The 24929-nt window shown below is 44.8% G+C and overlaps 1 protein-coding gene across 7 annotated transcripts in view; it reads right to left on the bottom strand.

Moving 5' to 3' along the window:
- Positions 1–24929, bottom strand: part of SLC44A2 (solute carrier family 44 member 2 (CTL2 blood group)) — a 235826-nt gene that overhangs the window by 84469 nt on the left and 126428 nt on the right. For all 7 annotated transcript variants that reach the window (XR_003375550.2, XM_026716836.2, XM_026716835.2 and 4 more), the window contains exons 2-5: positions 23943–23991; positions 21545–21618; positions 20120–20204; positions 16310–16394 (exon numbers count right to left, since the gene is read on the bottom strand). Coding sequence is in view for 6 of the 7 variants with exons in the window: in XM_026716836.2 (XP_026572621.1) it covers positions 16310–16394; positions 20120–20204; positions 21545–21618; positions 23943–23991 (293 nt within the window). In the remaining variant the exon portion in view is untranslated. The remainder of the gene's footprint in view (positions 1–16309; positions 16395–20119; positions 20205–21544; positions 21619–23942; positions 23992–24929) is intronic.

The following is a 24929-nucleotide window of genomic DNA, read 5'->3' as shown; positions in this document are numbered from 1 at the left end:
AACTCTGTGTTTTATGGCTTCCTCTGCTATTTAGTGCCATTAACCGCTCTCCTCGCTGCTTTGTTCTGAGGGAGGGGATTTATTACCACTCGCCCTTTTAAAAGTTGGCTTTCTTTTCACCCTTTTCTTTTCCAGGGGGCTCTTTTCTTCAGTTAATCAGTAAATAGAAATTCTCACCCAGTTGATCATGCTTTCACTTTCTCTCTTTCAACTGAAGTCTGTCCCAGCCTTGTAGCACTTCGCAATGACTGCTTTCCTTTCAAGTCAGCTGGAGAGACTATCTCTCAATCTACCAGGGATATTGCAGTATCCCTGGGATCAGCAGAGTGTCCTCTCCTCAGTCATCTCACCAAGATGATTTAGGTCCAAGGGACCACCAGCTTTCAGGATATCAACGTCCTCCCTAGGAGACCCTAGATATTTTCGTTGTACTGCCGCGACATCAGCTCTGCCCTCTCCATCTGTCTGATCTTGATGAATACAAATCACCAGGATTTTTGTGAGAGCTTCATTACTAGAAGCTTTCAATAAGAGATTGGATTGCCATTTGTCAGAAATAGTGTAGGGTCTGCAAAGAATACATCAGCTTGGAAGCCATTTTCCCAAGGGGCTGAATGGATATGCCAATATGACATCTCTAATAAAATGGATATTTGAGAAGATGACAGTCTAGGAGTCTTTGAGTTTTGAGGTTGTTACTTGGAATGCCAACATACAGATTAACAGATTTGGAAGGGACCTTGTTAGGTCATTTAATCCAATCCCCCACCTAAGCAGGAGACCCTACACCATTTCTGGCAAATGGCATTCGAATTTCTTCTTGAAAGTCTCAAGTGATGAAGCTCCCATCACTTCTGAAAGCAAGCTGTTCCATTGGTTGATTGATCTCACTGTCAGAAAATTTCTCCTTATTTCCAGGTTGAATCTCTCCTTGATCAGTTTCCATCCATTATTCCTTGTCTTGCCTTCAGGTGCTTTGGAAAATAGCTTGACCCCTTCCTCTCTGTCACAACCCCTCAAATATTGGAACACTGCTATCATATTGGAAGACCTCTATCATGTCTCCCCTGGTCCTTCTCTTCACTAGACTAGCCATGCCCAGTTCCTGTAACCATTCTTCATGTTTTAAGTCTCCAGTCCCCTAATCTTCCTGGTTGGTCTTCTCTGCACTTTTTCTAGAGTCTCAACATCTTTTTATACCGTGGTGATCAAAACTGGATGTAGGGAAAACCGGAAGTGACATCACGGCGACAGTCACAAGGGAATGGAGCTCTCCATCCCTGTGCTGGCTTCTTCTTGCTTGTGGGCTCTGAAAGAAGCCAAAACCGTCCTGGAGGGGTGGTGAAGAGAAAGCCTCCTGTGAGGTTCCAGGGGAGAACACACTCCCCTCTAGGCTTTCTTTACCCTCTGTGCCACACCAGGAAGAGGCAGCCAAAATGGCTGCCACACAACCAGAGACACTTCAACCAATTTTCAGTACGGGTGCTGAAAAAGGTTAGCCACCACTGCCTTATATCAACAGGCTTGAAATTTTGTACTTGGACAACCTTGAATTATGCCGCCTACAGTTGGACTTAAGTGTAGAACACAAAATTATCTGCTACAATGTCCTTCCAGTCAATGACTACTTCAGCTTCAACAATACAAGAGCACACAACAGATACAAACTCAATGTTAACCGCTCTAAACTTGATTGCGGAAAGTATGACTTCAGCAACAGAGTGGTCAATGCCTGGAATGCATTACTTGATTCTGTTGTTACATCCTCTAACCACCACTCCTTTAACCTTAAACTATCCACTCTTGACCTCACCCCATTCCTAAGGGGTGTGCATAAGTGCACAATCGTGCCTACCGTCCCTGTCCTATTGTCCCCATTTATTCATACCTATTTCCTGTATTCTTACTCATGTTTATAACATATCTATTATCTTGTAAGCGATTGACAAATCAAATCAAACAATCAAATCAAATACATATACAATAGCCATCAGAACCAAACCTATTCTAATCAATGTAGTACCTCTAGTACTGTCATCATCCCTATAACCATACATCTGCTTTCCAGAATTTTGTCATATTTCATCTTGTATTGATAAAGACTGTCTTATTATTATCAAAGCAGAAGAAGATATCTAGTACAGAAAGTGTTTAAATTATTCAGAGATGCAGGGATACATGAAGAGCTAATGAAACAGAGCAAGGTTATCCCAAAATCTGTTTGTATTTTGAACAAATGAATCCCATAAAGGGGAGGTATCTTTAGGTTGTCTCCTGATCTTAGCCTTCAGACTGGCTCATATTGAGATAGTTCTTCAGATAGCCTTGAAATCATTTAAAGATTAACAACTGAAATTGTTTTTGACAATCACTGTAAATTTTATAACACACCTAACAATTTAATTGCTGTATTTTAGTTAAATTTCTGGAGATTCAAATGCAGCACTGATATTGCAGAGTCAGTCAATATGTAATTAAGGAATAGGTGATTCCTGCTAAATCTTCTAGCTTAGAAGTAGTTGTCACTAGGTGTAATTGTGCAGTTGCATTCTTTTCCAGCACTGTCACTTGAGATTCCAAACGTTATTGAAAAGTAAGAAGTATTTCCAGATCATTCAAAGGGATTATATAATATATATTCACCTAGAATAGAAAATATCTAAATCCCTGATCATCGTACTTATTGATCAGTTCACTTCTGCTTCAGCATTTTCTTCATGGGGGAGAAAGGAGCCTGGAAAAGCAAAAGCCACCCCGGATGAAGCAAGCGGGTGCGCCCCCCCCGTCTGCCTGCTAACTATCCAAGAAACCCTGGGTGGCTTGGTGAGACAGAAGAGAGTGCATGTGCAGCTGCAGGGTGACGCCCAGGCTCCAAAAGAGATATTGGAATTAGTGCACTTTTCCTGCTTCTGTTGCAGCTGTCTTGGCTCCAAAAGAGATATTGGAGTTAGTGCACGTTTCCTGCTTCTGTTGCAGCTGTCTTGGCTAGTACAAGTTTGGCAGTGATCGAACAAAACATCTTCTAGCTCTTCAAGATCGAGTTTAAGAGCACCCCATGGAAGAAGCAAGAAGCTGAGAGCAAAAGTAGTGGTGGCAGTGGCCTGTCCCTTCGCAAGGAGTATGAAGGGAGGCAGACACCGCGCCTCTGAGGAAAAGAGCTGTCTGTCATGTGGGAGGGGACCACGGAGGGACACGTCACACTCCCGTTGCCCTCGCAGCCACTATTTTTGCTCTCAGCTTCTTGGCTTCTTCCATGGGGTGCTCTTAAACTCGATCTTGAAAAGCTTGCAAGTCCCCCTCCCATTGAGAAATGGCTCCGGGTGGCAGAGAAGCAGCCAAGTTGAATCCTGTCTCTCTCTGCTGCCTGGAGCCATTTCCCAATGGGAGGGGTACTTGTAAACTTTTCGCTGTGCAGGGAAATATTATCTTGCTCTCCCAGCTGGAGCAACAGGGTAGAGAAGCAACCGCTGACCCAGCCAGAGCCGACATAAACCTCTCCATGTGTTTTCCAGCTGCTCTTGCTGAGAGAGCGACAGTCTTTCTTGGCTGGACTTGCAAGCTTCAGTGAAAAGCTTGCAAGTCCCCCACCCATCAGGAAACAGCTCTGGGTGGTAGAGAAGCAGCCAGGTTGAATCCTGTTTCTCTCTGCTGCCTGGAGCCATTTCCCAATAGGAGAGGGACTTGCAGGCTTTTCATGATCGAGTTTAAGAGCAACCCATAGAAGAAGCCAAGAAGATGAGAGCAAAAAAGTAGTGGCTGTGAGGGCAACAGAGGCATGTGATGTGTCTCTTCGTGGTCCCCTCCCACGTGACAGCCAGGGCTTCGCCTCCTCTTTTCCTCTGTCGCTCTCCCAGCAAGAGCAGCAGGAGAACATGCGGAGAGGCTCATGTTGGCTCAGGCTGTGTCAGCAGCTGCTTTCCTGGCACAGCAAAAAGCTTGCAAGTCCCCCTCCCATTGGGAAATAGCTCCATGTGGCAGAGAGAAGGGAGGGGGACTTGCAGGCTAAATTTTGCTGTGCCAGGAAAGACACTCTCGCTCTCCCAGCTAGAACAGCAAGGGAAGCAGCCCCTGACCCAGCCGGAGCTGACACAGAACTGCTCCATGTGTATGGAGACATGAAAACTCTAATGCATATTTAGATTGTGTTGTTTGTAGGGAGTCAAAATCCAAAGTGTATCCTATAAGTAAGAAAAGTGCATGAATGACAAACAAAATATTGCAATTAGTTCATGCTGATTTGGTTGGCCCAATGGCACTCTTTCAAGAGAGGCCGCAACAGATCCCAGAGCCCAACAATGATGTCGGGCAGTGGGAGGAGCTGCTATTTACCTCATTGCTGCCCCAGCCACCTATAGAGAGGGACACTTTATGACCTGAAACTGCTCTGAGGCCCATTGATGCTCCACAACCCCACGATGGTCCAACATCACATGGAGAGGGCTTCAGACGGAAGCTGGGTCCTGACAGCCAGCTGCTGGTCACACTGACTATGGAGAAACTAGGATGATATCATCAGGAGGTGACAGGGGGTTTGCAGCAGTCTAGGAATGGGTGGCAGCTACTGAATCCAAGACTGAAGGAGAGATGAACGGTGGCTGACATTTGGAGAGCATGGCCATGGTGGTGGGTAATCACAGAACTGGGCACAATCACGGGATAATAAGGAAAGGTAGTAAGCACATGGGTGACGGAAGCTTGGGGATACAAAGACTCCTGGACATTGGATATTGAACTCTTTGTTTGAGAAGTGACTTTGGCTTGAATAAAAGATTGTTGGATTATTGGACAAAAAGAAATAAAAGTAACAAAACAAAGATGAGTGGAATTTGGGAAGAAATTGTGTTGGAAATTCAGGATATGAAGGATACTTTGACAAGAAGATGTGAGGAGATCTTGAATAAAATACAGAGCATGGAAATTAGGACACAAGTGATAAGAAAAAACAGGATGTCCAGAAAGAGGAGTTAATCGAAAGAGCTGTTGGAAAAATACAACAGACAAAACAACAAATAAAAATAAATAAATAATAAGATGCAGATAAAAATAAAAATGATAATGATTGATGATATAAACCAAAGGTATTTTAAGTGAAGTTAAACAACAATTGGAATTGGAGGGAACTTCCTTTGGGAGAAAGACAGGGGCAAAAATAGATAACTTGAAAATGAAACAATCGAACTGGGTAGAGAAGGGAGAAATATCTAAGAGGATGGGCCAAAAAAGCATTTAGAGGTAAAGATCTTGGTAAAGATCCAAGACAGGAATATGGGAGACCAGCTAAGAAATGAATAATCCAAGCTTTATTGCGAGTGAGAGATGATGGATTAAAAAAAAGGCTAGCAATTAGAGAAAGGGGGATTAAGAGAATAGAATTTTTACATTACAAGGTGAATTAATAACAAGGGAATTTAGAATTTCAATGAGAGTAATTTTGAATATGTTATATGGAATAATTAAATAATTGAAGAATACAATCTAACATAAATATGTGTATGATTGATCAATTTATATAAGATTGTGTAATAAATATAAATATTAACATTATATTTGTAGGAAAAGGAATGACGTAGAATTTGATTGATATAAAAATAACAAAAATAATATATTGAAATAAGATAATAATGAAAAATTATAACTTAGAGAGGTTGGAGCTGGCATCGTGATGATATGGCATGCGATCTTGGGGGTCTGAGATCGCTGCCAATATCTTTGCTCCTGGACGATCCAACTGGACCTAAACCATCCTGAAGAGATGGTGAAAGTGAAGAGCGCATTCTGCTGATCCCAGGGATACCGCAAACTCCCTGGTAGATCCAGGAGAAGCTCTTCTTGCCAGCGGCAAAGAGGCAGCCATTAAAGCTGCTGAAGTTGGGACAGCTCTGAAACGGAAGAGAGCAGAAAGAGAAAGTGTGCCGGTTTGGTGTTTTTTTACTCTAAGATCTGAAAGGACACCCTAAGGGAAAGAAAAGAATCTGTAAAAGTTTTGACAGAAGTGATTAAGCGGCGATTTTAAACAGAACTGTCAAAGTAATGTTTTGTTTTTCTCATTGCTGGATTTATTATATACGATCTTGTATTTTGAAACTGGACTGGTTTTTTTGTTCATATCTATTAATTTTTTTCTTTTCCTTTTTGATTTTGTAATATTTTAGGCTAGAGGCTCCCTTTAGTTAATTCATTTTTCTAAAAAATATACTTTTTTTCTTTTTACCAACTCCCATTATATTCTGCTCGGAAAAGGAAGGGGAAAGTGAGAGCAAAGAAACCTTGTAACACTGCCAACTAGAGGCTTGAAAATATTCTTTTTCCTGCAACCAGACAAAGCTGAGAAAGAAAGAACTGAGACTCTTTTTCAAGGACATTGCTATTTGATAAGATAGAGGGAAGAGCATGAGAGAGTATTATTGCAGGTGCTCTTCTGGGTTTCTATCAACAGCTGAAGTCTGGTGTTGAAATGTAGAGGGAAAAAAGGTGCTAAGCTTTTGGAGAAGAGAGCTGTAATAAGAGCCTTGGATAATTAAATAAAGTGCAGTGTGCCCTTTGTACTTTTCCTAAGTTGTGCTATCCCTCCTCACCAGCTTTATTGCATTTTTTTTAAATCTCCTTCTTTGTAATAACTGTTTGGGTTTCTGGCTTTGCTGGAGTTTACCTTTGTTTTTCTCTCTTTTTTTTGGAAGTCCAACCTCTATGTTTGCTTTTTATTTTAAAGGGAAAGCCTCAAAAGCCTTTTTTTCCCTTTTCCGGTATTTTTGTTCTTTTTCATCTACTTTTTTGGTTTATTTTTATGCATTTTTTTTCTATTTGAGACCTTTCAGTTGGATTAAGGTGTTTGAAGAACCTGAAGGATTTTTCCTTTTTTTCTTTTTTTAAGCTCTTTTTCTTTATCTTATTTTTGATTGGATTAAGGTATACAAGAACCTGAAGAAATTTTGTTCTCTTTTTTTCTCTTCTTTTTCCTTTTTTTATTATTATTACTGGTCTTCTTTTTTTTACTATTTTTATTTTGAACTACAATTGGTTTTACAATTGGATTAAGGTTCAGAAGAACCTGAATATTTTGAATTGCCAAAAATGAGTAGGAAATTTACAGCTCCTGGCTCTTTAACTTCTACTTCTTCCTCTCCACCATCTGGAGGACAACGTTCAATACAGACAATGTTAAAGCAAGAAAAAGAACAAGAAAAAGTGACTCTGCAGATGATTATGCAAGGAATTCAAAATATACAAGCAAGGTCAGAGAATATTGAAAACAGAATAGAAAACATTGAACAAAGAACAGAGAACACTGAACAAAGAGCAAAGAACATTGAACAAAGAACTCAGAGCACTGAACAAAGAATAGGGAAAACCGATGAAAAAGTAGAGAACATCCAACAAATGATGTTGAAGTATGATGAGAGATCCCAAAAAATTGAAGAAGAAGATAAACAAAGAGATAAGAAGATTGGAGATATTGATAATAGATTAATGGTGGTTGAACAAGATAAAAATGGTATGTTGAGATGGGAGATGGATAGATCAGAATTCTATCAGATTTCAAAACGTAGAGGAAGAAAAAGGACAAAACCTAGCTGAGATAATGATAGAAATACTGGCTGAAGCTTTGGAAATAACTCAAGAGAAGATGATGGATGGAATAGATGAGGTTTATCGAGTTTTCACAAGATATGCAATGAGAAATAGCTTACCAAGAGAAGTTCACATTAGATTTACAAAGAAAGCCATTAAAACGCAAATATTGCAAGTGGCAAAAGAGAAAACATTGAAATACAAAGACAAGGAGATTGTGGTCTTGAAATAAATACCCAGAAGAGTAAGAGAGATGAGAAGAGAATACTGATTCCTGACTAACATGCTACTTAAAAAAGAGGTGAATTACAGATGGCTGATTCCAGAAGGTTTAATGTTCACATGGCAAGAACAGACACACAGAATTGACTCAATTGAGAAAGCGGAATTATTTTATACAGAATTTTTTCAAAGGAAAGGGGAAGAGGCAGAAAAAGAGATCTCATTAATTGAATTCCAAGAGGACTGCCAGTGGCTGATGGTTGAGGGGGATACCTTGAGCCCCAATGACCTGGGCTGAAAGGAAAGGAAAAGGGATTCCGACCTTCTCAGAGGTTGGGTGCGCTTGATGTAAATGCACAAGTCCCGTCTCACGTCTAAGGTGTGCCAAAGAACTTCCCTGTCCCTCGAGGGTCTGGGGCAAAAGTTTGGTAGGACCAATTCCTGGGACCTGTGGAAGGGTGAGTTGATCTTGGGCAGGAAAGTGGGATTGGGACGGAGGACCACCTGGTCGGCGTGGAACACGCAGAGGTCCTTCCTGACCGACAAGGCTGTGATCTCTGAAACTCGCCGAGCGGATGTAATGGCCACCAGAAAAACTACTTTAAATGTTAAAAATTGAAGGGAGGACTCCCTTAGGGGTTCAAACGGGGGTCTCGTGAGTGAGATGAGGACCTTGTTGAGGTCCCAGGTAGGGTATCTGTGGACGGTCGGAGGGCACAGGTTGGTGGCACCCCTGAGGAAGGCCCTGACCCGAGGGTGGTGGGAGAGGGAACCGAAGCTGTCACAAGAGACAACGGTTGACAGGGCTGCGACTTGCCGCCTCAGGGTGTTAGGAGAGAGCCCCTTGAGCAGGCCCTCCTGGAGGAAATCCAGAACCTGGGCAATAGAAGGGGAGAGGGGGTTGACTTGGAACTTATGACACCACTTGCAGAAGCCATTCCAAGTGGCATCGTAAATCCGAGTGGTTGAGGGCCGCCTGGCGGCCAGGGTGGTGTCAATTACCTTACTGGAGAACTTCTCCTTCTTTAAACAGTTCCGCTCAACCTCCAAACGGCTAACTGGAGCCATTGAGGGTCCGGATGAAGAAGGGGCCCCTGAGAAAGAGAGATCCTGTCCAGAGGGATTCTCCAGGGGGGTGCCACTGAGAGGTTGCAGAGATCCGCAAACCATGGGCGCCTGGGCCAATAGGGGGCTACCAGCAGCAGATCCGCCTTCTCGAGAATGAGTTTCCGGATCACTCTGGGCACTAGGGCTAGGGGGGGAAGGCGTACAGGAGCCCTGGGGGCCAGGGGCCGCGTAGCGCGTTGTGGTTCTCCGACCCGGGAGACGGGTACCTGGAAAAGAACCTGGGAAGTTGCGCATTGGATGGGGATGCAAAAAGGTCCACCACCGGTAGACCAAAGATTCTGGACTCTTCCCTGAACAGGGATGGGTGGAGGCGCCATTCTGCCTGGTCCACCGTGGCCCTGCTCAGCCAATCCGCCTGGATGTTGGAGACTCCGGAAATATGGTCTGCTCTAAACGAGAGGAGGTTGGACTCTGCCCAACGACAGAGACGTTCGGCCTCCCTCATCAACTGAATAGACTGGGTGCCCCCTTGCCTGTTGATATGAGCCTTGGCCGTGACGTTGTCCGTGAGGATGAGGACATGACGTTTGTGCACCTGAGGGAGGAAGCTTCGCAGAGCCAGATGGACGGCGTGAAGCTCCAGCCAGTTGATGCTGCGCCCTTGTTCTATCCTCGACCATCTGCCCTGTGCCGCGAGCGAGTTGATGTGAGCGTCCCACCCGGATAAGCTGGCGTCTGTGGTAAGGGTAAGCCTCTGGGGCTCTTTGAAGAGATGGCTCTTGTTGATGGTGGGGTTGGTCCACCAGAGGAGGGACGTGAGGACCTGCGGAGGTACCTGGACCCTGGACTTCGAGTTGCTTCTTCCGGATCTTTGGAAAGGGAGCAGGAACCACTGTAGGGACCAGCTGTGTAAACGGGCCCAGGGAACAATGGAAATGCATGAGACCATCTTACCTAACAATTTGGAAAGGTCAAGTAAGGATGCCCTCCTAGAGTGCCTAATTTGTTTGACCAGACTTTGGATACTGAGGAACCTGTCTGAGGAGAGGAAGACCTTTTCTGAAACCAAATCGATTACGGCCCCCAGGTGAGTGATTTGGGTGGAGGGAGCCAGCTGGCTCTTTTTCCAATTGATAAGGAACCCGCGGGCTTGGAGGGCGGAAAGGGTAGCCCTGGTGTCCCTTTCTGCCTGGCGTTTGGAGGAAGACAGGATGAGAATATCATCCAGATAGCAATGAAGTCATACGGGAAGGCTTCTGAGGTGAGCCGCTAGGGCCGCGAGGACCTTAGTGAAGGTCCTCGGAGCCGATGCTAGGCCAAAGGGGAGGGCCACATATTGAAAGTGAAGGTTGTTATAACAGAATCTAAGGAATTTTTGGTGGGAGGGCCGGATTGGGATATGTAGATAGGCTTCAGAGAGGTCTATAGAGGATAGCCATTCTCCCTGCCTAGTACCCAAGAGGATAGATTGCAAAGTGTGCATCTTGAATTTGCGCTGAATTAAGTGACGGTTAAGTCATTTTAAATCTAAAATGGCCCTCCATCCCCCGGAATGTTTGGGGACCACAAAGAGGTGGGAGTAAAATCCCCATCCTCGCTGGGCTGGGGAAACGGGTTGAATGGCCTGAATGTTGAGAAGATGTTGGATGGCGGCATCCATCAGTTGGCATTTGGCGAGGTCCCTTGAGGGGGGGGATGCCATGAAGAAGTCAGAGGGGGCGGACTGAAACTCAAGGGCGAGACCAAACCTGATGGTGTCTCTAACCCAGGCATCGGTGGTGGATGCATCCCATTGGGTGGCGAAGTGTCTGAGGCGGCAGCCAATGGGGAGAGAACGTACTCTATCTGGGACAACAGAAGGGTCTTCCCCCTGATCCCCTATAGGGTTTCCTATAGCTGCCGCCCCTTCTGTTTCTGTCGCCCGTGTTGGTCCGATCTTGGGGTTGGGATTGGAAGGAAGGGGGTCTTGGGTATCTGGGCGGAAAGGGGGGCTGATAGAAGGGGCGGGGGGAGCCTCTTCGAAAGGGCTGAGGGCCTCTGGATTCTGACCTCTGGAAGAGAGAGGGAAGAAACTTTTTCTTACTGCGGCCTTCGACCAGCAGGGGATCTAAGGCTGGGCCGAACAGTTTGTCTCCCTTAATGGGAGCGGAGGCTAGTTTAACTTTATTTTTAACGTCCACCTGCCAGTGTTTGAGCCAGAGCAGGTGGCGGGCCGTGTGAGGTTATAGCTCTGGAGGAGAATTTCACTGATTGGTAAGTGGCGTCGGCTGAGAATTCCGTTGCCGTCACAAGCTTGGCTATATCCTAATGTGCACGTACGTTGGAGGGGGGAACATACTGCTTCAATTGGCGAAGCCACTGGATTGAGGACCTGGTGAAGAAAGAGGCGGCCATGGCCAATCTAATGGCCCAAGCATCGGATAGGTGGGTGCGGCGTAAGGCCAGTTCCGCTCATTTGTCCTCGGGCTTCAGCGCCTCCAGGGCCTCACTGGGGGAGGAGGAGGACACTAAGGCCACAATGGGCTGATCTACCTCGGGGATGTCCAGTAGGTTAGCAAAGTCCGGGTCGAAATTGAAGAATCTCTTGTCCTGACTGGAAGGCGCCGGGGGGGTCCCGGTGGAAGCCAGCTGCTTCACCACAAGGTCCGAGAAAATGGGTGGGGCTGGAATGACCTCGGCCTCCACCACGGGCTGCTATGGAGTCCTCTGGGGCCTCCGAAGTGGAGGGGGGGGCAGAGGGAGACTGAGGAAGTAGGCCAGAAACATTTTTGGCTTTAAACAGAAGGGATTTAAACATGTGAGGCTTGAACAGACCCATGAGTGGGGGTTGGTCAGGGGAAAGCCCCTCATCCTCCGACATCTCCCCCTCGGTCAGTTCTCCCTCTAGGAGGGGGTCGCTGTAGCGGGAAGATCCCATCTGGGATTCTTCTTCCTCTTCCCTGGGATAGTCAAGGGCCCCTTCCTCCTCCTCCTGGTCCCTTTCCAGAAGAGGGCTATCCCTCTGTAAGAGTACCTGACCAATAGGAGGATCCAATCTTGGAAGGGATCTGATGGACAGAGACTCATGTCCGGGGGCTCTTGGGGAGGAGCCGGGTCTGGACATCTGTTGCAGCCCCTCCGCAATACCTTGGCGGATAGCCAGTTCCATCCAAGCTTTGATGTGAGCTGGAACCTCCATCATGGAGGGAGGTCTTGGTGCAGACCAGCGGCCGTAGGCGTGAAGGTGGCTTCAGGAGTCTGTCTGGTCAGTGGTCCCGGGGCCTGATGACCCTGAGGGGAGCTGCGCCTGGATTGGGAAGAAAGGTCTAGAGGGGGGAGTTGAGTAGAAGTGAAGGCTGGAGGCACCTGTGGTGACTGCCTGGAACGCCTATCAAACTCCTTTTCCAAGGCCTTATGGCACCTTAAGGTGTCTCGCTGAGAGGCCTTGGAAGGTTCCGTAGCCTGCCTGCGCAAGTGGTAAGACTTTGATTTAGCCTTCAAAGAAGGGCGTTTAGAGGAATTGTCATCTGCCATTTTAATAAATGAAAATGTATAAGGTTCACTAGAGGCGGTTGGCTCGCCTAGAGTTCGGCCTACGACCAAGGCCGGGTGATCTCCGAGCTGGCCCGCACCCCCTTTTGGAATTTAGCAGGAACTATGAAGCCAGGGAATTACTTGAAGACAGTCAAAGGATATAAATATACAAAAAGGTATAATATATATGAAATAATAATAATAATAATAATAATAATAATAATAATAATAATAATAATAATAATAATAATCTATATATATATATATGCATATATATATTTTTTATATATATATAAAAATCTTGTTTATCTGCTAGAAGATAAGATTGAAGATTAATCACAAGATTCTTTCTTCTTTCCTGTTTTTTTTTTATAATAAGGGTAATTAAATGGACTGTACCACTGTGCAAGCCAGAAACAAAAGTTGGCTAAAGTAATGACCGAATTTGCCAAACGAACGCCTGAGGCCTGGAACAGAGAGGCCTAGCAGTAGACCTCCAGATGAAGACTGAAGGGGGTGGGGACTGCTAAACTTCGCCCCGAGGGAGCTGCGGGAAGCCAACAATGTGCCAGACCAGGTTGGTCAGAATGGCACCCTAAAAGAGCTCGAGACCCAGGGGGTCAGAAGGGAGCAGAGTCAACCGCAGCAAGCAAGAATAAAGGCAAAAAAGGGGCCCGACCACGAGGCGGCACCAAGATGGCGGCCGCGAGCTGAGCTATCGTCGGGGCCTCTCGGGACGGAAGGGAGGGCTCCTCCGGCTAGCTCAGCGTGCCTAGAGGGCTATAAGGGGGAATTTAGCCCTTCCCTTAACGTCGGCATTCTGGTGGGGGGAAAACCAGCGTTACCCTCAGGCGAGGATTTAACGAGCCGCTGAGGCGGCACGGCGGCAGAGACTGAAACTGGCAGTGGGGGGGGGTACCGAAGCACTGCGATCCCGCCTGTCAAGCCCCTAGGGGCGAGGGAAAAACCTCCCCCTGGGTCACTGCTGTTTGCGCAGGGGCTAGGAAGCAAGCAAACCTGATTTCTGTCGGAAAAATGAAATGAGGAGAGAGAGAAAAGCCTGGATCAGCCAAGGAACCTTCTGCAAAACAGCCTGCTTTCTCAGAGGCTGAGCAAAAACTGGGGAACGCTGCATGGAGCCACGTGAGGGGGCGGAGCATTCTTCAATTGAAGCTCAGCCTGTGAGAAGAGGACTCAGAAGCACCTCCCACTCTCTGGATGCTCCGAGCGGCTCGAGGGAGAATATTCCAATTAATAGATGACCAAGGCCAAATTTTCCATGGTAGCAAAGAGAAGAAGGAAATCATTCGAGACTTCTATGGGAAATTATATATGCAAGAGAATATTTGTGAAGAGAGAGTTAAGCAATACTTACAGAATGCTAATTTACCTCAGATACCTAAAGAGATTGAAAAAATGTTAAAAAGCAACATAACAATGATGGAGTTAACTGAAGCACTTAAGAAGCAAAATAATGGAAAGGCACCAGGCCCAGATGGACTTCTGGCAGAATTTTATAAAACATTACAAGAATCGTTGAATCTTTCATTGCTAGAAGTTATGAATGAAGTTATGTTAAAGAAGAAGATACCTAAATCATGGTCAGAAGCCTATATTACACTTATTCCTAAAGAGGAGGCTGACCCATTACAAATTAAGAACTATAGACCCATTTCTTTACTAAATGCAGATTACAAAATCTTTGCTTCAATATTGGCAGAAAGACTTAAAAAATATTTAAATAATTTTATCCATCCTGATCAAAATGGATTTTTGCCAAAGAGACAAATTAAAGACAATATGAAAGTAATCTTGGACACCTTGGAGTACTACGAGGCAAATCCTGAAAAACAAATGGCTCTGATATTTCTAGGTGCAGAGAAGGCATTTGACAATGTGAATTGGCGATTCATGTTATTACTGTTGGAACAGATGGGTTTTGCTAGAAAATTCATCTAAGCAATAGAAGCTATATACTATAAGCAAACGGCAAAGGTAATGATAGAGGGAGAGCTGACAGACTCTATTAATATAAGAAAAGGAACAAGACAAGGGTGCCCACTATCACCTCTGTTGTTTGTGTTAACTTTGGAAGTGTTAAACAGAAATATTAGAGATGAAAAGAATATAAAAGGAATGAAAATCAAAAAGGAAGAATTTAAGCTGCAAGCATTTGCGGATGATCTGGTTTTTATCTTAGAAGACCCTTTAGAAACTGCATCAAAATTGATAGAGAAGATAGAGACATATGGAAAGGTGGCTGGTTTGAAATAAATTAAGATAAGACAAAGATCTTGACAAAAAATATGCTATCAAGACAAAAGGAAGAACTGGCAGATTATTGAAAATTCAGGTCACGAATAAGATCAAGTACTTGGGGATACATTTGACAGCAAGATGCAGTACACTAAAAGAGAATAATTATATCAAACTTGATAATGTGAATTGGCGATTCATGTTATTACAGCTGGAACAGATGGGCTTTGCTAAAAAATTTATTCAAGCAATAGAAGCTATATATCACAAGCAAACGGCAAAGGTAATGATAGAGGGAGAACTATAGATAGAGAACTAGATAGAGGAAAAGTGAGCCGCAGGTGTTTCCTGGCTCTGCCCAGCTCGCACGGCTCCGGCGCGGCCCTGGTGGGATGAGTGGAGGTTTTTAAAATAATTCGCTTTACCTTCGAAGGCAAAGGGAAGGCGGCGACAGGAGTGCCTGAAGCCAAATGTCTCCTCAGGGCTCTGGTTGCAGGGAGGAGCCCTGACTGGCCACACATGGCTCGCCAAATGCTGCGGCGTTGCTCTAATGCCGCGGCAGCAAGGGAGAAGGGAAAGCAACGGTGTGAAGTGCCCCACCAACGCAGGCAGCACCATATCCGGGCATGCAACAAAGTACTTCCTAACGGCAACCCCCCCACCATTCCCCCTCCATTTCGCACGTGACTTAATTTCCCGCCCCCTGCATCTTAGGGCGGCTTGGATGTTGACCTCTGCATTGGTGGGGCACTTTGTATCAGGGTCAACGCAGGCAGCACCATATCCGGGTGTGCAACAAAAGTACTTCCTAACAGCAAGCCCCCTCCGCCATTTCCCCCCCATTTTGCATGTTTTAATATAGGCCTTAATTTGGGGGGAGGGGCTTAATTTGATTTTATGCCAATAAATCATGCTGGGGCTTCCTATTGGTGGAGGCCGTATTGCTGGAGAAACACGGTATCTTCCAAATCTGAATATGCTTTCCTCCTTCACTTTGTGTGAATTAGGGACAGGCCTACCTGAGGCTTTTTGTTAAATCTGTTTCTTGGATTGGGTTCAAGCTGCATTTGTCTGATTATTGGATCTTCCTACTGTCTTTCAAAGCCATTCCTTATTCCTTCTACACTCTCTCCCACTACCTCAGATTAAGCTATTTTACAAAGTTGTTCCTAGGGAGTACAATTGAGGGAAATAATATTTTTGTTTTTGGAAGCAATCTAATAAGTCAATAAACAAATCAATAAACAAAAGTTTAATAAACTGAAAGTCTGATAAACTATTGGTGAAGAAGTTCTGTGACAGCAAATCTCAGCTTCTGAATTCTTATGAAACTACTTGAAGCAAAATCAAACATGCTTTTCCCATCAATAAGCACCAATTATTCCTACAGGCTGGAGGATATTGCAACTATGTTTTCTCATACCAGAAAAGTCTACAACTCTGTTTGTTATTCTCTGGTGATCTTCCATCTAAGTATTAACCAGGTCCAATTCAGTTTAGCTTCTTAGCCTAGGCAAGATTGATGGTGAATCCCTGAGACATATTCCAAAAATCAAACAGCAATATCAAAATCTATGTATTTGCCTGTTAATGAATCTATTCCAAACAAAGCGGTACAACACTCTTCTAGTTTGACACCCTTGGAGGACGTATTAAGGATGAAATTCGGAGAAAACCTCACCTGTGTAGTAGGACACTGAAATTCCAGCAACACCAAAGGGCTAGCACATTTCATGATGTTGAAGTAGAACAAGTAAGGTTTCTGCCTGAAAAAAGAACAAAATATTACAAACTGTTATTCTATTCGTTCTTTAATAAGTGATACCATATGATATACAAAGCTTCAAAAATATGGAAGGTGCTTCCTCTAATCCTTTGGAAAAGGCTGGATATCACATCTAAATGAAGTCAGTATCAAGCATTTTTCTTGCTTTTACCAGGGCTAATCTTCCTAATAGATTTGAATTATAATGTATTTCTTTTAATTGTATTATTATTACCAAGTGTGGTAGTTTACGTTATTGTCATAAACCTCCTTGTCTGCTTGCATGAATGAAAAAGCAAGCTATAAATGAAGTATATCTTCAAAATGAGAGACCTAAATATAGCCCTATCTTCATATTATTCTGTATGAACTTTGATATAGAAGCTTAATGCAATTAAGCCAAAACCCAAAACCCAACTATTTTAAGAAACTGCCTTGAAATTTAGGCTATAAGTGGGAAGCATTCTTTTTTCCTACTGTGGTCTCTTTATTGATTTCTAATATCTCTTTTAGTACCAAGGGGGTGGGTGAAAAGGTGAGTTATAGCAGAGAGAGAACAGAATACAAGATGCAAACTTATCTCCTTTCTTAGACAATTGGCTTTATGAGCAAAGCCTGTTATAAATTTCCTGTAGAAGTGAGCAAAACCTAGGAAAGAATTGGATATACATTGGAAGCATTGGCTGTGTGAGGGATTTGCCAGTCTAGGACAGCTAGGACTTTCTGGGTGTCCACCTGGAAGCCTTTTGTGGAAATATGATAACCCAAGAAGTCTAGTTGTTGCAGATTGAAGGCACATTTTTCAGAGGTGGTATTCAGCTGGTTCAGACCAATTCAAGCAAACAAGTAGCTGAAATTTTAACTAGTTCAGAGAACCAGCAAATATCATCTCTGGCTGGCCTCGCCCCTGCCCAGTCGCCCAGTCGCCGCTCAGCCCCACCCGCCTGCCCACCACTCACCCTGCCCAGTCACTCCTTAACTTGCCTGCTAACTCACCATTGCTAGCCTGCCTTCGCCCGCCATTGCTGCCTGCCTTCTGCTGAGGCCCTGATCTCCCTGGTTGAGTGAGCTTGCAAGCAAGCCCTGATCGAGTTGACTCCTGGGCCAGCCTAGGCCGCCGCAAGCCCTGGTCGAGTCGACTCCCAGCCCAACCTACATGCCTCTGCTGCTGCCACTGCAAGCCCCGGATGAGTGCCAACTCCTGGGCTGGCTTAGACTGCTGCCTCGGGGTGGACATGGTGAGGCTTGGTTGCCTTTCAGACCTGGCTCTCGCCAGACTTCCACCCATATCCCACTCACCCTCTGCCTCTGGCATGTCAGGGGACGTGCCAGTTCCTGGCTCTGGCCTTCCCTGGGGCCTCTGCCCACATGCCACCTGCTTGCCCTCCACCTCGCTCACGTTCTGAAGGACCGCATTGGTGGGGAGGAGACACTTTTTGCAAGAAGCCTCCAGCTGTCAGTAGTTTTCAGTGCAAGAAGCCTCCAGCTGCCTCTTTTTTGGCGTGAGAAGCCTGCAGCTGCCACCTCTTTTTCAGTGCGAGAAGCCTGCAGCTGCTTCTGCCGGCTCGATTCCAGCAGGCAAAGAGGTGGCAGCTGGAGCAATGGTGGTATTCAAATAAAGTTGCCACTGGTTTGGTGAGTGTGCTTTGTGTGTGTGCCACACACTTTTGTGTGCATGCGTGCACCAAACGCACACTTTGCGCAGGTGCAGAGGCATTCTAACTCACCTCCTGCTGGTCACTGCAGCACTATTCTGCAGCGAGGCTGGTCGTCGCAGCGCTATTCTGTGTCATGCAAAGCAGCTGCACTTTGAATTCTGGCCATAAAAGTGAGTATGGGAGCCCAGGCAGGTGGCTGGGCCAAACACAGAGCAACGGAGAGAACCGGTTCGGTCTCCACTGCTCATTGCTGCTACTGGCTCTCCAGAACTGGGCAGAACTGGTCAAATACCACCACCGAGCTGGAGGCTTCTTGTGCTGAAAAAGAGGCGGCGGCTGCAGGCTTCTTGCGCCAAAACAGAGGCCTGAAGTCCTGTCATCACTGTCGCCCCCACCGCTTGCTTTCTGCCGTGGTGAAGGGGATGAGATGCGGGCTGACGGGAAGCCCGGCAGCTCTCAGCCCTGGCTTGCCTTCCTTGGCAGCCAGCCACTGGAGGAAGATAAGGTTGTGACCACAGATTATGTAGGGGAGAAAGGAGATTAAGGGCCAGGCCAGGGCCTCTGAAGGAGGGGGAAATGGGCAAAACATCGCGCTTAAGGGAAAGCAGGTGGCAAGCAGGTGGCGGCTCTGGGGCAAGGCTGGAGCTGGGGAATACACATTCCCCGACCCAGCCGAGGCAGCTGGCAGTTCCAGTGCCTCAGGGAATAGTGTGTGTCTCTGAGACCCCGGCTCCCGACCCAAGGCGAAGAGTCAGTGGGTGGCATGCATTGCTTACCTTTGGTGAGCTGAGCTGACCAGGCATCAACAAGGCAACTGGTGGGGTAATTAGCTGGGCCATGTGGTGAAGGCAACATATATAGGGCGGGGGTGGGCAGGGCGAGCATCGAGCAGCCGGAAGAGATGAGCGAGCACCTTGCATCGAGCATCCAGAAGGGCCAAGTGAGCAGCAACCGGGCGACCGGGTTGGGGGCGTCCAGAAGTTCCTACCGGTTTGGTGACCCACGCCAAATTCTTGCTACTGGTTCACCTGATCCGGTGTGAACTGGCTGAATATCAACTCTGGTCACCAGCCTGTTCTTTGCGCCAGCTGCGTGTGCACATCCCATTGCTTGCCGGTGCCCTTATGACCAGACCTGGCCAGGAGAGTCAGGACAGGTCACAGGAGCTGCCTTCTGAGCAGCTCCGCTGTGAAGGGAGGCAGAAAAGTTCAGCCAAGTCTTGTCCTCCTTCTCAGATGTACACACAGTGTGTGCACACATCTCATGGCGCTGGGACCTTCTGCGAGGAGATAATGTGTGGGCGAGTCCCTTCTGGCACCATGAGATGTGTGCCTGTTTGCTCTGTGTATATAGGCTGAGAAGGAGGAGAGAAGCAGCCAGGTTGAATGCTAGAAGACTTGGGTGAACTTTTCTGTCGGTTATGTGGGCATGGCTTGGTGGGTGTGGCTTGGTGGGGATCATGTGATTGAGTGGACGTGGCCAACTCAATGTCACTCACAGCAAGGTGATGCCAAATTGGCCATGCCCACTCAAATGACCCCCCCCCCCCCACCAAGTCACGCCCACAGAACCAGTTTTAACAAAATTTGATTCCCACCACTGACATTTTTCTGGCTTCGCAAAGAGATTATTAGATTGTTAAGATAGTTATCTCTTAGTCTCGGGAGGACTGTGCACAATTTGGAAAACTGTTTTACAAAATGATTGTAATATGCTATCATGAAATCTTCATAAAACATTCACCTGCCCCCAAGATGTCAAATGCAAAATTACAATGGAAGTGCTGAAATATAACCACCATTAAGTGGGGGCTTCAAATGTATTTTAGCCTTTGTTTGGTTGGATGTGTTTAGTGCCATGTTTGTTCAAATCATCCTATTCCAACTTGTCTGGAACCTGGCCACCCAGTCACATATCAGAAAGGGATAACATCAACGCTCAATTATTTTACTGTTTTAAACTTAGAGTAATAAGACCTTCAAAAGATGAGATCCTCAAAAACTACCAGAAGCCTTTTAGATTCACCAATCTCTTGCAGAAAACTAGAGAATTTCTCCTTGATACTTACTCATTGGATGTGCCCTTTTGCCCACAGAATTGACCACGACTATCTGTTGGATAAATCACCTTGCGAGGGTCTCCTTGTGTCCATGCTGGAAAGAACATTTAATTAAATTCAATTAATTTAAATAATTTATTTTAGGCATTGCCCAATTCCAAAATACAAGTAGTCCTCAAGTTATGAATGAAATCGAGCCTGCCCATTCCATTTGTAACCTGAGGATTCATAGGAGTGAATCTCATACCTTGAATGGGATCACTCCCTTTCGCTCACACATTTGCTAATCGAATGTGAGTCTTGTTAAGTGCACATGAGGTATTTCAGGGTTGGGAAGGCTATGTGGGACCTAGAGATGGAACAGACCACCTGCCTAAAGAGCACCCAAGGCCTACTCAACCCACTAAAATACCTCATGCTCCCCATAATTGCTTCCCTCACCCACACAACCTGCTGCACCAGATAACTTACTTTGTGAAGATCTAGCAAGCTATCTCCTCTCCAGCCTCTCAGCCACACATACCCCCTCCAATGCTCTGTTCGGGCCTTCATGGGCCTCCCTGTGCACACTGAAATGGAGCTTCCAAGGGGCAGATCCATTTCAACCTGCAACATGCCTGGGGAGGCCCATGGAGGCCTGAATGGAGCTTCCAAAGGATGGATCCGCCCCTCAGAAGCTCCGTTTTGGCATACAACAAACCGGGAGAAGCCTGCAGAAGCCCCAACAGAGCATCAGAGGGTTGGATCTGCCCCCTCAGAAGCTCCATTTTGACCTGCAATGTGCAGGACGAATGTTGCAGAGCCACTGCAGTTGTTTGTAATTGCAAATAACTGCCATGATGCTACAAGATTCATAGTTTTGGGACTTGTTCATAAAGACTAGGGGGCGCTTATTGTGTAACTTTGAATGTTCACTAAGGGAATGCTCATAACCTGGGGATTATCTGTAACTTTTCTCCAGATCTTAAAGCACCATAGAGCTTCTAAGCAATTACTATAAGCTTTTAACATAACCTTTTATTCATGTCTATATTTTATTTTGGTACCAGGGACCGCTTTTGTGGAAGACAATTTTCCCATGTATATGGGGAGGGGGAGAGCATGCAACCTAGATCCCTTGTATGCATAGTTTAGAGTATGGTTCACATTCCTATGAGAATCTAATGCCTGATGATCCTGAGGTGAAGCTGAGGTGGTGATAGCTGGAGAAACTTTGCTTGCTCACCCACTGCTCATTTCCAGCTGTGTGGTCTGGCCGTGGACTCCTGTCTTCATTCATTTAAATATTGTTGGAATGAAATCAAATGTATCTGTGTCCCAACATCAGCCAATCGTTTAGAATGTAGCCCTCAACATTCCTCTCAAAGATCAAGTATAAAATTTGCTACAAAAGGGTCAAATCCTTGGTGCAGCAATAAATAGTAGAATACGTACCCACAATACCCACTGCAACATAGCCCCCAATTGCAACCAGCAGCAGGATACAGCAGATGATATCTGTGCAGCCCCTGGAAGAAGAAATAAGGTAAGTGAGAATAAGTAACAATATACTTGTCTCTGGCACACAGTAGTGATTAGTTGATAGTTTGAATCAACATGTCATCATTCAAATTCAGACTTGCAATAAAAAAAATCTTGAAAATCCTCCAATCAAATGACAAATAAACTATAGCCCATCTCAAGAATAAGGGACAAGCAAATATAACCAACACATTCCTCCTTGGCCTGTAGTGAAGGTGGGGAGTGGACATTAACTTCTCATAAATAGTATACTACCTCTAGTTTTTAGAGATGTGTATAGGCACACTATGATGCTGATCACTACTACAATGATTCAGAGAAGATGGTACGTTAAACCCAAGCCTGCTAATCCTACACACAAAGATGTTAATAGGAAACAAAGCAATCCAGATCTAAGATCAAATAACCTTATTGGGCTTACAGAATTACAGAATAACAGAATGGGAGGAGACCTTCTAGTCCAATCCTCTACTCAAGCACAAGACCCCATACCATTCCAGACAAATGGATGTCCAATCTCTTCCTAAAAACCTCCTGTAGATGGAGTACTCACAATTTCTGGAGGCAAGCCATTCTACTGATTAACTGCTCTCATTGTCAGGAAATTTCTCATTAATTCTAGGTAGATCTCTCTTTAATAGTCTTCCATCTGTTGCTCCTTATCCTGCCTTCAGGTGCTTTGGAAAATTGGCTGATCCCCTCCTTTTTGTGACAGCCCCTCAAATATTGGAAGACTGCTATCATGATATATATCTTTATGAAAACTATCTTGTGATTCCTTCATTTAAAAAGAACTATTTCAGTATGAAATATAAAGGATTCATCCACCCACTCTGCTTACTATGACACACAACTTACCATTTCATGAGATATCTTTAAAACAAAGCTTCCAACCTGTAGGCCTCCCACTGCTAGGGCAGGCTAAAGAAAAGCTAATCTAAGGTATTCTAGTATAAAAATAGTGCTTTGCCTGAAGTTAGGGATGTTTGAATTTCAGTCAGAAAAAAACAACAATCACTCAGAGAGGTGTTGGATGGTTATTTTAATTTTTGTTTGTAAACTACCATAAATCTCAATTATGCTGGCAACATTTAACATTTAAACTAACAGATAAATACATATTATCAGAGAATAAGAGCAATCTCCACTCAATATCCAGTCATGAGTTAGCATGATAATAATTGGTTAAGAACCCACAAAACAATTTTGTCTGATTCTCTGAAGCTAATGTGTCCCCATAAAAATAAAATATTGGCTGATAAAATTATTTATGAATTGTTATAAGATACAAATTGAAATGTGAACCTCTGATCCAGGGATGGGATTCAAATTTTTTAACAACCAGTTCTGTGGGCATTGCTAGGTGGGTGTGGCCATGTGACTGGGTGGGCATGGCTTCTTTTTCTGCCACCTGGGCATCAGGGAAGCCTTCGGGGGGGGTCAGTTTTGCTCTCAAAAGGCTTCCCTGGGACCCAGGAAGGCAAAAAACAGAGTGCGGGGGGGGGAAACAGCACCCCATGCTCTGTTTTTGGGGCCCCTAGGCCTCAGGAAGCCTTCGGTGGGGGGGTTTTGCTCCCAGAAGGATTTCCTGGGGCCCAGGAAAGCAAAAAATGGAGCACAGGGGGGCAGCTCCCCCCCACATGCCCCTTGTTGCCTCCTGGCCTCAGGGAAGCCTCCTGGGTGAAGCAGTAAGACACCAAGGGGGATCCCGGCACAGCTGACCATTGGAAAAGCTGATCATTAGGAGCAGGGAAAAAAAGAAATACCTTAAGGAGTGACTGGGCAGGGAGAATGCAGTCAGCGATGTTGGGCATGCACGCGATGTTGCGCATGCGCAATAATAACTGAGTGGCAGGAGGACGGGGGGGGGGGGCAGCCAGGGGCACGATTTGCCGGTTCTCCGAACTGAGCAGAATCATAACAACTGGTTCTATAGAACCAGTCCGAACCATAAAATCCCACCCCTGCTCTAATCATGTGTGAGTAATGTCAGTAAAATTATATTATCATTGCATTATAATTAAATAATACTATATTTGGAAAACAAACTATGTCCACGCATAAAGCAAGGAGTGAAACTAGGAAAAAAAAAGAATTTTAGCTATTAACCCCAACCCATGCATTCCAAAGAAATGATCAAGACCTCTAAGCTCTTGGATTTTCAAGTCATCTTTTCATTACTTCCCAAAGAGAATCAACAGGTGGCAATAAATGGTCACTCTACATATAGTGTACTGAAAAACAACAATAAAAACATAAAAATAACAAAGCCATACTACTCTCAATCCTTTTATCAACAAGGTCGTCTTACCTGTCATAAATGGGGCCTTTGAAAGTTGGGTCATATTTATGTGGTGTCCCTAAAAAATGAGATTGTTGAGTTAGACAATTTATATAACTCAAGAATATGTAAACTGGGTATTATATTGCCATTATTCCAATAAGATAAATATCACTGAGCAAATTCTTTGTCAGGGTTCAATAATGGCATAACAATTCTCAGCTTAATTTGTAGAAATTCTCTACACAGAAGCACAGGAATGCAGAAAATATACCCAAGCAGGACACGTGGGATGAGAGAGTATGAAAAAGGATGGTGATAGTGAGGTACTGTAATAGAAAATCAGGATTTGAACTATCACTGCAAAAGTTTGTATAATTTTTCTATTTGATCATAGGATGTCATCTGTTCCAATATAACAAAAGGTTCCCATTCCTAACATGTTTATCCAAATCTCTGGAAAATTTCTACTATCTTTGCGCTGGTCTTGGGGGAGGGATAATCTTGATAGATTGTGTCTTCTATTTTTCTCCTTTGAAATATACTAACAAGAATTTGAGTGAAGGGCAAAGTTATGATTACTTTATTTAAAGTTTACAATAGAAGGGTTTTTTTCTCAAAATTGCCTGCAAAAAAGCAAGTACAGAAGCATCATTTGTGCAATTTGAGCACAGGATTATTACTTTCCCCACCCCATGATTGATAAATACTGTAACCGAGGAACCTACACTTGAAGAGTTATACAAGTCATTGTATAACTTTAAAGCTACCAAGATATAACCAGAACTCTAATCAATTTTAGTCTCCAGCGTATTTTGACAAATTACCTGAAAATTGAAAAGCTTGAGTTCCCATATCTATAATTATTCTGTACATTCTAGTAGAATCATAATACTAAAGATGAGAATTACTTCTGTTGCCAAAATGTTTACTTATTCGTGTCCATTACAAACTTTTCCTTCTGTCCTGCTGCTTTCTTTGCCTCTACAAAAAGCAATTTTGCCACTCTTCACCAAC

Source organism: Pseudonaja textilis, chromosome 2 (genome assembly GCF_049901715.1).
Source record: "Pseudonaja textilis isolate UNSWEBS1 chromosome 2, rPseTex1.2, whole genome shotgun sequence".
Classification (NCBI taxonomy): domain Eukaryota; kingdom Metazoa; phylum Chordata; class Lepidosauria; order Squamata; family Elapidae; genus Pseudonaja; species Pseudonaja textilis.
Note: the sequence above shows the minus strand (reverse complement) of the source record. Positions and strands in the feature narration are given on the sequence as shown.